The sequence below is a fragment of the Leuresthes tenuis genome, unplaced genomic scaffold (genome assembly GCF_036924035.1).
Source record: "Leuresthes tenuis unplaced genomic scaffold, fLeuTen1.0.hap1 SCAF_18, whole genome shotgun sequence".
Classification (NCBI taxonomy): Eukaryota; Metazoa; Chordata; class Actinopteri; order Atheriniformes; family Atherinopsidae; genus Leuresthes; species Leuresthes tenuis.
This window is the reverse complement of record NW_027325372.1, coordinates 12221983-12234906: the sequence shown is the minus strand read 5'-3', so window position 1 is coordinate 12234906 and position 12924 is coordinate 12221983. Positions and strand designations below refer to the sequence as shown.

At 38.9% G+C, this 12924-nt stretch overlaps 1 protein-coding gene across 1 annotated transcript; it reads left to right on the top strand.

Annotated features, from left to right (window-relative positions):
- The first annotated feature begins 7813 nt into the window (after window positions 1-7813).
- Window positions 7814-10579, top strand: znf706 (zinc finger protein 706). The gene is made up of 3 exons (XM_072370698.1): window positions 7814-7937; window positions 9512-9647; window positions 9729-10579. The coding sequence occupies exons 2-3, from the start codon at window positions 9513-9515 to the stop codon at window positions 9822-9824; spliced, it is 231 nt and encodes a 76-aa protein (XP_072226799.1). The 5' UTR covers window positions 7814-7937; window position 9512; the 3' UTR covers window positions 9825-10579.
- The last annotated feature ends 2345 nt before the right edge of the window (window positions 10580-12924 follow it).

Here is a 12924-nt window from a genome sequence, read left to right as displayed (position 1 = left end):
GATTTTGATAATGACTCGCTTGTGTGTGTGTGTTTCAGGTAATTTTAGAGCAGACCCAAGGCAGGGAGGAGCCCTGTCATTAGCTGACACAATGCCATTGTCCTCTTAATGAAGCTATTGTATGAGGAGATCTCAGTGTTTGGGATTACCCTGACTGAGCAAACATTGTGTTTTGTCATCTAGTGACTGGGCCACTGCTGTGGTTAGTTGCAATGGTTGCAATGAATGTGATGAGACAGATTTTCCCCATTATGACGTTTTAGTCAACATCATATGTACATAGTTCTTGGAAACAAGTGGTACTTTAGTCATCTAAATGAGAAATTATGGTTTTAACAAAGTCGAGGAATGCATAAACTAAACAATACAATGTGACTATTTGTGACTTGTCTGAAAATGCTAAAGAAAAAGAGCTTGAATATAAAATAAATTAAATTTTCTTTAAACGAATGAAGCTCATAATACTCCTTTTAAGTAGGAATGTTACTGCAGTATTTCTGTTGTTTGTACCTGGCATTTGTTATTCTAGTAAGATCATTTGAGTATTTCCTCTGCTCTTGTTCTATACTGCAAAGGTGGCTGAACAGACTGCAGTGCAGAGTCTTGAATAAAACAGCAAAAAAGTTTGGTTTGACTTCTTCTGGAGATTGATAAAATGGTGGGATTTAGTTGGATAAAATGGTTTCCAAACTGTTCTTATGGCGGTGTTTGCATGAGAAAATAACGACTCTTTGCTTATAAGTGCCTTCAGGCGCTCTTGTATGGAAATCCACAAAATTACGTTTCAGATTCAGTTTAACCGTCAGTAGGATGTGTGTGTGTGTGTGTGTGTGTTTTGTTTGTATGTGAGGAACAAGCATGTGAGAGCGTGCCCTGTGGATGAGAACTACTATCCTCCTTTGTCCAATTTGTTTTACAGAGCACCTGGGCCTTGGCTGAGCTCTTTCTGTGTATCTGTGTGTGTGTTTGAACGGGACTGCTAGATAAATACAGGTGGGGTCCATTTCTTCTAACAACAGAGTGAGAGCTCAACAACACGGACAAAAGAGAAGGAAATAAAAATGTTCTATTCATCTTTATTCCTACTCACCTTTATTACTGCGTTTCGGTGGAATATAGAATGTCTTACCTGAGCCTTTGTTTGAAATTGTTTGTCAGAAAATCTGTGAAACAACTACAGCAAGGCACTCAACGGATGTAGAGACACATAAAACTACTGCCGCAAAAGATGCAAAAAACACTGATGCAAAAGAAATGCTAAACGGAGATGCAAGTCTTCCAAAAAGAGACAACAATACGGAACAATACCAACAATGAGTCACAAAATTAGAAAACTGTCTACTAGATTTAGTATCTACCATCTACTAGAAAAATCCCAAACAAATTAATAACTACCACAAAAATACTTAAATCTTAAGTATAAAATATGGCAGAGACATGAAACAGCTAACAAAGATGCATATAACTGCCACCAAAACATGCAACAGCTGAGATACAAAGCTACAAAGAAATGCAAAATATTTGCATGTGCCACATACTTCCTACAAATTGTCTTTTTTTTTTTTTCACAAAGTACCCTGCGATGTACAGAAATAATCCATCAGGTAATGAACAAGGACCTTCGTTTAATTTCAAAGATGCAAAATCATCGCAATCATCATGACAATTGATTTGACAATTGTAAGGCACCACCCGGGATACTCAAAGCCGGAGACAGTAAACCTCACGTCAGACACCGCACTCATGTCACCTTTTTGCCTTTAGGATCATAAAAAGGTTGTTAAATCCCGCAGCTGAGCCATGATAACTACAATCTGCTGGTTAATATATCCAGATTACGCTAAATACACAAATGTTCTGTCCATAAAGTGTGTATCGATTTCCGGTTCCTGACCCTCTTTGTCACCTAGATGGCATCATGTGCTGCACACAGTCAGCATACATCATCCAGCATTCCTGGATTCATCAGACCACGGGACAGTTCAAATCAGTCCATCTTCAACAAGCTTTGACCAGAGAAGAAAGCAATATTCCTGAATCTTATTTGTTTTTTTTTTCTGTTTCTATGGTAGCTGTATCAGAAAAGAGAAACTTTTCCATCTCACTGGATGTGCCCAGGCATCTGGTATCTCATAATCCGTTTCTGAATAAAACTATGCTTTTGTTTATCTGCTACTCTTCCCTGCATCACCTATGCCTGCTGGAATGTCTGACATGTGGCGATAGGACAGCTGAAGTGGTGTGAGGGCTACTGAACAAGCTGCCACAAGCAGGCATGGGCAAGACTGGAGAGTCAGGGGCCACGAGTCACCAAATACCTTCCTCTTTGTGTGTATGAGCGAGTGTGTCTGTGCGTCCCACTCTGTGGGAGAGGTGAAAGGTGTATCCTACATACCAGGAGTTTTTTGCAGGGGGAGCAGCTTGTCTGGACTTGGCCAGGATTAGCTGTCTCAGTCTACCTGTGTGAGACAAGAAACTCACAGCTGAGACAGACAGACAGAGAGTGGTGTGTGTGTGTGTGTATGTGTGTGTATTAGGGTGTATAGTCCCGCTGGACAGTGGTGAGGAAAATTGGAGGTTCGGATGGAGACAAACTGCGTGTGATTATGATTAAACTTAAGGAGAACAAAGCAGATGTTTCATCATGTATTTAGAAAGAAAGAAAATCAAAACAAAAACAGCAGCGCAGGTAACACTGATTGTGTGCGACCATGATTTCCTCTTCCTATGGATGAGTGTTAATTAATTAATGCAGCTTTACTGTAGGACTTGGTATTGTCTCTGTTAACACTTAAGTTTGCTGGGTGTGACTCACTTACTAGCTTTTTTCTAGCTTTCAGCAGTCAACAAATGTAAAAAAAGTTGTTTTCCTTCAACTTGGATCCTGATCAGCCTATTTAGCGTTTATTTAATGCATCTTAATTCCATTACGATTCAATATGATTATTCTTACTTTTAAAAATGAGGTGTTTGTGCTGGTTAACGTATATGGCCCTGCAGCCGTGTTCTTTTTAGAGAGAAGAGGCTTTCTGGTGGTAACCCTTTCAAAAAAGTCATACTTGTTCAGTCTCTTTCTAATAGTACTGTCATGAACTTTAAAATTTAACAACTTGCTGGGACCTCCACTCCAGGGAAGATTGACAACTGTCTTAGATGTTTTCCACAGTGTGAATAATCTTTCTCACTGTAGAATGGTGGACATGGCTGCTACTTGCCCTCATAATTCTTATGAAAGCAGTAAGAGTGTACTTAAAACACTGCTTCTGCATTCTGGATTTGTTTTCGTTGAATAAATAACTACACAACGTAATGTGTTGTTATACATCGGAGGTGGATTTTTGGTAAGGACTAGAGGATTTTTTAAAATTATATCCTGACCAATCAACCTATATATCAATGGCTTGGGGAGCAGATATAAGATGTCACTTCCAACTTTAGCAAAAAAAAGAGTAAATGTGTATCTAGTAGTTCCTTTTCATATGTGACAAAAACATGTTGTTCGAACCAATGCCTGTTGGCACAAATGTCAGAGCGCTGCTGCTGTTGGTGAGCTGTCACCACCTTCACAATCAGCCTCTATCCACCGGCTTATGTCCGCCTGACCCAAGACCTCACCTCTCCTTCAGCTGCACTCAGTGTGTGAGTGCATGTCGACGTAAGAAATTAACTTTTTTTTTCTGCCTAAAGGGATGATTTTCCCTCTCTGTGGGATTTCTTGGGGCATCTCAGGGTCAGTTTTAATGAAACAGTGACCAGAAACATTTGCATTCTGTAAGAGCAAAACACACACAAAGGTCAGCTGGTGAGATTCATGTTGTTTAATTGTCATTTTGATTTTTTTCTTTTATTATATGCCTTGAAAACAACTAGTTAAATGCTTAAGTGAACCCTACGTGAGTGAGTGCGCTACTCATGACAATCAAATCACATGGCACTGGCCTCTGAAGGCAGCAGTGAGAGGTAGAAGCATGTGGATGTGTTGTGACTGCCTCAAACTTGTGTACAGCCCGACTGGTCTGGCAACTTTTGGGCATGTTATGGTGGTGCGGCTGCAGCAGCAGATTGTGACAAAACCTGTTGGTTTGGAAAAAAGGGAAAGCGTGAAGTGGGAGCAGGGAGAGGAAGTGGCTAATGAGGAAGATGAAATCCAACTTCCTCTTCCTTCAACAGTCTCCAGAGCAACAAGGAGGTCATATTCCCCCCTTAAAGCCACTGTGTCGCCCTCTTATTTTGGTGTTTTGCTGCCTGATAAGTCTCTGGGGGCAAAGAATAGTGATTCTTAACTTGAGATGAATGGTTTCTCGATCTAACCTCAGGTATCTATTGATGCAGAGAGAGCTGGATAACAGACAGCTTTGAAAGGATTGACAAGACAAGGATCCTTCGACTTGGCTGGGACAAGAGCGAACCTGAAAGCCCTCGTGCTGGGAGCAAAGGAACCAAACTGGGATAGAAAAAAAATCTCAGGCTGTCTGTGGCAAACCCCTTCTTATTCATATCCACAATGGACAGCCGGATAATATTCTCCTTTACTATTGAATAGCTGACACCTGGAAGATTTGTTTTCACACAGGCCCTAAGGCAGGACAACCCCACCCCAAACCTATAAGCAAGCAAGTCCCTGCATAACATCCTCCAGGGTGGGGGAACTTGAGCAATGTGTGGCTTTTGTCATTTTACCACCCTTTCTTTCTTTTACTTTTGGCCCCCTTCTGAAAGCATAATCACATCCTTCTCTCCTGAGAGATATTTCCCTCTACAAAAGACTGAAAAGATTGTCTCTCTTCTCTTAGGATGAAAAAAAGTAGGGAGGTGAGGAGGGGGGGGCAACGGCAGGTTGCAGTATTTTTTCTCACAATGATAAGATTTCTCACAAGAAAGTCATGACACCCAGCTGTCAGGAAGATTTAGTGCAGGAAATAATGCTCTGGTGACTGCCAGCGAATAGAGACACACAAAAATGAATGAAATATCCATACACATATAAATAAAAACTCATCTTTTGTAATTTCTCTCACCAAGAGATTGATATTTATTAGGCTAGCTTGTCTGTGTTTACATCATGTGATAACTGGAGTTGCAGTTGATTTACATATTAGCTGAATTTAGTCAAATACTGAGAGATGGTGAACAGCTCCACTGTTTCCACCCTGCCAGCAAAACCACGGTAACATCGATGGGAGAGATAAATGTCTAATGCTGTCTGTACAGGTCACACTGCTGCGCTGTTTGAATAGCTTCAGTTCAAGTGAGAAAACCAGCAGCAATCAAAGCGTGATGAATTCGCCTGTTAAATATTACAATAACTTTTAGCATTTGGTCGACATTAAGCCTGTGTGCACATGTTGTGGATTCACCATCAACTAGTTAATCTTCATATCCGCCCCCTGGTGTTACTCAGAGGGAGCGTCTCACAAATTTACATTTCATCTCACTAAGATGATGTGGGTCCTGTAAATATTTATGGTGGCAACACATAGGATGTCTTTAATACAAATAGATAAATCAGTAAAAATGACGTCCATGGAAACTAGTGAATATGTTAAAAAAAAAGAAAACCAAATCATAAACTTCTCTGATCAGAGGTTTATCAGTTTTGGTTAATTTCAAATTATGTAAAAGCAAAAAAACAAAAACAAAGAAACTCTTGTATTCCCATAAAGAAAAAGAAAAAAGACACAAAGAAATTCCAAATGACGGGACAAAAAAAACACATTCAACAGCAAACTGAAGGACACTTAGCAGTAATAATCACAAAACGTGGTACTGTTCAAAGGTTTCGAGCTACCCTTAATACTTTGTACATAGAAATAGAAATACAGCCTATAAGCAAAAAAACAGAGCTTGTACAGTTCTAACAAACTTGAAAGTTCATATATCACATTTATTTTTAAACACAGCCTGAACGCTGTTAGACAAGCTTTCTATTAAGTAGTCTTCAGGAATAGTTCTCCAGGCTTCTTGAAGGATATTCAAAGCTCTTCCTTGGATGTTGGCTGCCTTTTGTTCTTTTCTCTGTCAAGATGATCCTGCACTACTTCAATAAAGTTGTAATCTGGGCTCTGGGGAGGATTAATCACTCCATAAGACCTGTTACCACTGATTTTCTGTTCTGTTCTTGTGCCATCCAGCATGTTCTTTCCTTAAAAATGGCTTCTTGACAGCCACCCAACCTTAAATGGAGACCATTACTGATGCAGGCTTCTGGTCCTGTGAGACATTTTCTCCTGCCTCGTAGATATGTTACTTTTTAATACCGTTCATCTGCAGTAGATAGCTTTTTTTTTTTAAAGCATACCAATTCTTCTTTCATCCCACACTTGTTCTTCCTCTTGATCTTCTTCTTAAAAGAAAAATAGAAAAGAAAATGGACACACTGCAAACCATGCTGATATATGCAAAATTATATACAATGTTTTCAACAAATACATTCTGGGAATCCCCTTGAATTGCATTTTGCTTGAAATGCAGTTCAAAAGAAAAAAGGCTGAAAAGGTTTTTAGAGACTGATACATATAATCAACATTGCATTAAGAAACACTATGAAAAAGGCGCCTGAAAACCTGGGTGCATAGTTTGGTTTAATATAGTTTGGAGGCAAATAAAGTTCACTTTGTACTGTATTACTTATTACAAGCAATCATTAAATTTAATTTCAAATAATTGCTAGGCTTTTACTCAAGCTGAAATTATATTTAGAGCTACAATCTTTGTTTTGCATGATCAGCTCTATCCCAGGTGTATCATTAATTGCACAAAATGATGTGCCTGCATTCAAAACTGCAGAGCACTGACACACTATTAACGTGAGTGGTGGTAGTTAGATTTAACAACCACTAAAATGCAGTAGACTATTTCAGTTTTATTAGTAGGTTAAAGTGATGTAGACGGTCGATAACCCACAGGAACATCAAAATGTCTCAGAGACTGATGCGTATTCTTCACTGACTCCGTTCAACAGAGCATTTACGAAAAGTGGATCAGTTTTTTTTATTGTATTAACAAGAAATACACCTATTTTTCCACTCATTTGTAGGCTGTTTTCTTCCTATGTTTTGATAACCAAAAGTCTTTGCAGGGATTCTGCAATGAGACACGTCAATACCCTCCAATATTAGCTGCTCTTAAAAGAATATATAACTATGATAAGAATAGAAAAATCTGTTATTCTTGTATCCGGTACTTATACCTTAATATTATAATTCGGAAATGGTTTACAACAGAGATAATTTGATTTGCAGATGCATCTGTAATTTATAGGATTACTGTCAATTTTTAAAGACCTGAGATATCAGTCAGCTAGATTAGTGGGTAACATTTAACTGAGTTTTTCTCCTCGGTTTGTATGTATGCGGTTTTGTGCCATGGACCATACAAAGCTATGCACTAATTTAGCTCTGCCACTCGGGGGCAACATTGCCAATGTCATGGCGTTTCTCCCCAGCATAGTGATTTCAAACACAGCTCTTCGTTTGTAGTTCCCTCCTACAGTCCAAATTACCTATATATTATTTATTATTATGAACTGAGATTGTTAGTCCCGTGGAGTTTCAGAGATAAATAACCGGTTGCCCCATGGATCTTCGCCGTGCGATCACAACCATGTGCTTCTGATAGATTCGATGATATTACGTAAATTATATTGTCAGACTATGATTGAAATGATCTTGTCAGTTTGCTATACCGATCTTATCACGTGTAACTTCCAATCAACTCTTTTTTTTTTATCGTGACAACATTAATAAAGCAACTGAAAGGTAAGTTACGTGTTTGATGAGTCTCGAAATCATGTAATTCCCATCATTACTGAATCTTGTGAAAGTCCCTGAACGCAGCACCGGCGTTGACTTGTCAGTGAGAAACTAGCAGCTGTCACACTGGTTTGTGAGTGAGGAGGGCACCCTATTAACTACACGTACTCGTTATTTTTTTAAGAGGTAAGGAGTGCTGTATTTATTGATAGTTGTGGACATTAATATAACGCTTAATATGCTAACATGTAACGTAAGTTTCTAAGTCCAGTTACGTATCCGCATGGTTAGCCGGCTAGCATTTACAAACTGTCAGTTAACTGCTAACAGCTACATTAACGACAACAAACTTGTGTTATTTCATGGGCCTTCCTCCTTACACGTGCCTCCAGAAGTTAAATGCTTTGGGTTTTGTTTGTTTTTTTTGGTAAAGAAAGCTAAGATGAGGAGGTTTACTGTTGGAACTGTAAACTTTATGACTGCCGATAAGGTAAGCAAGCCTAACGAGAGCAACAGTCAGCTAATGTTAGCTAACTCACCTGTAGTTTGCTCATTGTTCCCTCATCTGGAAGAAGAAATATACCCTATAACCCAGTTTAACATAATCCCAACATCCCAAAAAACAATAAATATATTATTTAAGTAAGTTACATAGCATGTGGAGCTGATAGAAAGTTAACATATTGAGTAACTAGCAACCCAGCCAAGATTTAAGCTAATCAACAGAACTTCACCCAGAATGCATTTCTTTGAATCAGTAACAGGACTTTATATATAGATGTTTCTAGTAAGCAATGGTGTTTTACCACAGAGCAAAGTGGGCAACTGTTTCTGATCCTCAGTCCTTTAGGGGTCCTCAAATCTCGAGTTTGTTAGCTTAAATGTAGTCGGCTAATGCACCACCCAAAACGTGGGTTAAAGTGCTTGGTGTTGCATAATAAAAGCATCTTTAAGTATTAAGTAAATTAACTTTAAGTTCAGTACAGCAGTGGTAAAGTGCTCTGTAGAAAGTCTTGCTGTAAATATAGTTTCTACATGTCAGTAATGGAAAACATTTGCAGCAAAGTATCGTTGAACTATTCAGTTGCAACCAGTGGCTTAGTCACTCTTTTTGATTAATTTTACATCACAGCACTGGATCAGTAACACTGAATCATCCATGTTTGAGCAGAACTCTGTCATTGTCTGTGCTGGAGGCGAAGCTGTTCACAGTACATAAATCACAGGGCTGTCGGATGAGTCGTGGGAAAGGAAATTTCTTTTTTTTTCATCTAAAGGAGTAGAAAGTGCAATATTTCCCTTAGAGATCTGGTAAAGAGTAAATGTAAAGAAGCTTAAAATAGAAATTAACAAGTCACTAAATGACACTTAAGTGTTCGACAGATTGAAACCTGTTGTTTTTATTACGGTAATATTTGTAGTCCTTTTATATTTAAAGTTTTTACAGATTTACCCAGCAGAATAATTTATTATCATGGTGCAGTTAATGTGACCATTTGAATGAACCCCTATCGAGTCTCAAAGTTTCCCATTAGTCCAGCTCTCACGCAGGACAAAGTTTTATGGTGCAGCCTGAATTTCTGTTCAGGCCAAATTGGAGCTTTATCTAATTTATTTATTATATGTGACTTTTGCCAATTAGGAGTTGTGGCTTCCTTTCCTGTTTAGTTGCTTACTTGTCTAAACAAGTAGACGGATAATTTGGACAGTGAGTTTCCCATAAATCCTTCATGCTTCTATCCTCCTCTGTGTTTTCCCAGCATGGCACGAGGACACCAGAAGCTTCAGTCACAGCAGAAGAATGCCAAGAAGCAGGCAGAGATGAAGAAGGCCAAGGGTCATGATCAGAAGACGGCAGCCAAGGCAGCACTAGTGTTCACATGCTCTGTGTGCAAGGTAAGTGTGGCAACCCACAGGCAACAACTTGGCTGAGACAGGCTATACAAATGCATGTAATGGTTGGATCTCTTCCCACAGTCCCAGATGCCTGACCCAAAAACTTTCAAGCAGCACTTCGAGAGCAAGCACCCCAAATCCCCTCTGCCCCCTGAACTAGAGGGAGTGGAGGCATAAATGGCCAATGCGGATACCAAACCCTTGAAGGTCCTAAACCAACTGTGCACTTGACAGCAATGGATGATTTAATGTACCCAACATGAAACAGTTATCTCTATCGGTCCTTTAACATGCCAAACTGCCTTTGATGCAATGCCTCCTCCCAGTCCTACCTGTCTGTACTTGTTTTTAAATACATGCAGGGCTAGATCCAATTGCAGTTGTGACTTTGGGGCCACTCAAGACCTGTATGATTAATGAACACAGATTCACTGCCTTGATGTGTTGAGCATAAGGAATATTTCTTGCCACTTGTACCACTCTTATACCTCTTTATCCAAAGCTTTGGACCTTGATACACAATAAGATAAACACACAGTATCCTCACAAAGCATGGATAAGGCTTGGGCAGAACTCTTTTGACTTTGCAGCTCAGCTTAAGGTGGTGATAAATATGACCTAATTTATTCTAATTGTGCTCTGAGTTTTGAATCAAACTGAGGCTGTGACGCTTTTCCTGGGTCGTGCACACTGTAATTCCTCCACAGCGCTGTCTGCCCAGTTGTACTGCAATCTTTCATCTGGCTAATCCACTTTTGATGTAATGCCATAAAAATGTGAAACTTTGCCAGCCATTTTTCAAGCACCCGCAAAAAATTATTAGCGAATGAAATTACAGGCGAGTCGACAAGCAACATTTCTATGCTTGTAGAAGTTGATGTATTCCTCAATTATGTATTATACCATTTTAATAAATTTTACTTTGTTGTACATCTGCTTTGTGGACTTTTGACTTTCTTTGATAATATTTTGTTAGACACATTAAATTAGACTAACTGCACATTTCAGTGGACAATGATATTGAAAAGAATCCTCCCTTTCTGACCCAGTTTCACTGAGACTACACATGTGCTCTCTTGTTTTTCAGGCTTGGCGGACTGAAAAATGTTGTTTAATCTGTCTGGGATTCGAAAGTTTCCTTCTATTGTCACTGCATTTCTCTGCTGCTTTGGTCACTTAACGTAAATCCCTCCCGTGACATCAGCTGTTTAACTCTGATCATACCAGACAGTTAATGTGTGGTGAAGAACTGTTCAGCTGATCTGACTAAAGGAAAGGCATAAAAGCTCAAATAGTAACAGCTGCCTCGGACATGATCCCAACAGGATGTCTTAATATTGTTGTATTTTAAAATGAACAATTTAGTCTCCAATCCCAGATAATGTGACAACATATTAATCAACCAGTGTTGATGTTTATATCATCTGAATATTAGAACGTGTGTCTTATTTACCTAAATTCTACTGAAACAAACATATTACTGGTTTGATGTTACCTCTTACAAACCGAGAGCAAAAAAAGTCTCAAACTGTATCATTTATTAAGCTCAGACTAGATTGATCATGTTGTGTCTAACTTGCCGCAAAGACAAGACAATTTTAAGAGTCTGCCACTTGGTCTCTAAAGGCCACATCAGTTTTTAATATCATATCGCAGTTATTTTTGGCTAAATAGCCTTGGTTTCCTTTTACTCTGACTTCTCAAAAGGAAAAACAACAGGGTTAGTGCTGCGCTGCCTGTTGCTTTAAGGGTTTGAGTGACTCGCCTCAGTGAGTCATAGCCCACATTGTTCCCCTGCCTCCTCACACATACAGTAATCCACATCCTTCCTTCCCATCTGTAAACTTGTGAATGGGGGGGGGGGAAACGCCACACATCTTCATTCATACATACATGGGCCTAAGTGTTATGGCCTCTCTTTGAAATAAACCTCTGGACCAACAGGGAGAAGAAGAGCCCTTGCAAAAAATTAAATTAGTCGTCTTAATTAGGTGAAAGAATTCTCCCCGGCTGTGGATCACCTATTTTCAGGCACAAATCTCAGTGTGAGCTCTTGGCGTGCTGGTGATAAAGAAACACTGGAACACTGCGGTCTAGGCCTCAATTTATACCACATAATGAACAGTTTTGAGGAGAACAACTCAGGCTTCTGCATCATAGAAATTCTTGGCCGCCATGGCAACACACTTCTCCTGTATTATTATTTCTGTATTGGAACTAAACTGTGAGAATGTAATGCCATTTGTGCCATCAGGACAGTTACTCACAAGCCCACTCAGATGCAATAAAAGCAAGGCACGCCTGCTGGAAAAATTGATTACAAATAAATTTCTCGTCAAATCTATACTGATAAAATAATCTTGGTTTCCCATACATTCCTGTTACACATCCCCTCTACCTGTTCTAAAGGGTAAACCATGTATGACTAGTGGAACTGGGTGAACGGGTATAGTGGCTGGGCGAGGCTGCCTATTAAACCAGAGGAGAAAACCTCAGTAATTCAAACATATATAGTAGTCAGAACTTAAACTCTTGTTACGCAATCATATATCACCTCTGTCTTGGAAAGGGCAGGGTTAAAAACCTCTCATCAAACCTCATCCTCACATTATTATCTTGACTACTTCAACCCATTTCATCATAGGTGTTGATTTATTTTGCGTGATAAATTAGGCCTATTTCCAACTAGTTCATTAAAGAAAGAGTTGAACCATCATTTTGTAACTCTTTTCAGAGGTATAACTCTACAGGTACAGGTACAGTCACACAATTAACATGCGTTTTATATGCAATTAAGAGGCAAATTCTGGCTGGAATTTCTCAGGTAGTCATAAATATTTATCTGAAAAATCTGATTGACATATGCCTAAATATAAGGTATTATCGCAAAATAACCTCAGTTATATCGTTATATCAGTAAAATTAAATAAATGAAAACTGTCACAAACGAACATAATTTTTTATGCCTATCTAAACCTGATCAATTAATGTACTTCTCTAGTTTCCACGGTAGCCGACAACAACTTGCCTTTACGACATTTGATAAATAGAGTTACTTCCGGGTTGCTTCAGTTTTAGTATTTCACATAGAAAATACCAATATCATTTTTTATTTGGTCAAATTAGCCATATTATGAAACGTCAGAGAATACACATATATCTACAAATATATATACATTACTCTGAGTCAATGTCACATTGGAGATAGAATTCATCAACTATATCTCCCATAAATCCTTGCGGCAAAAATGTTTCTTAAATGTATATTTACTTTTAA

Excerpts from the sequence above, each read along its gene's own strand:
- znf706 (XM_072370698.1), top strand. The coding sequence starts at position 9,513 with ATGGCACGAGGACACCAGAAGCTTCAGTCACAGCAGAAGAATGCCAAG. Across the intron at positions 9,648-9,728 it reads TCACATGCTCTGTGTGCAAG|TCCCAGATGCCTGACCCAAA; the intron begins GTAAGTGTGGCA and ends CTCTTCCCACAG.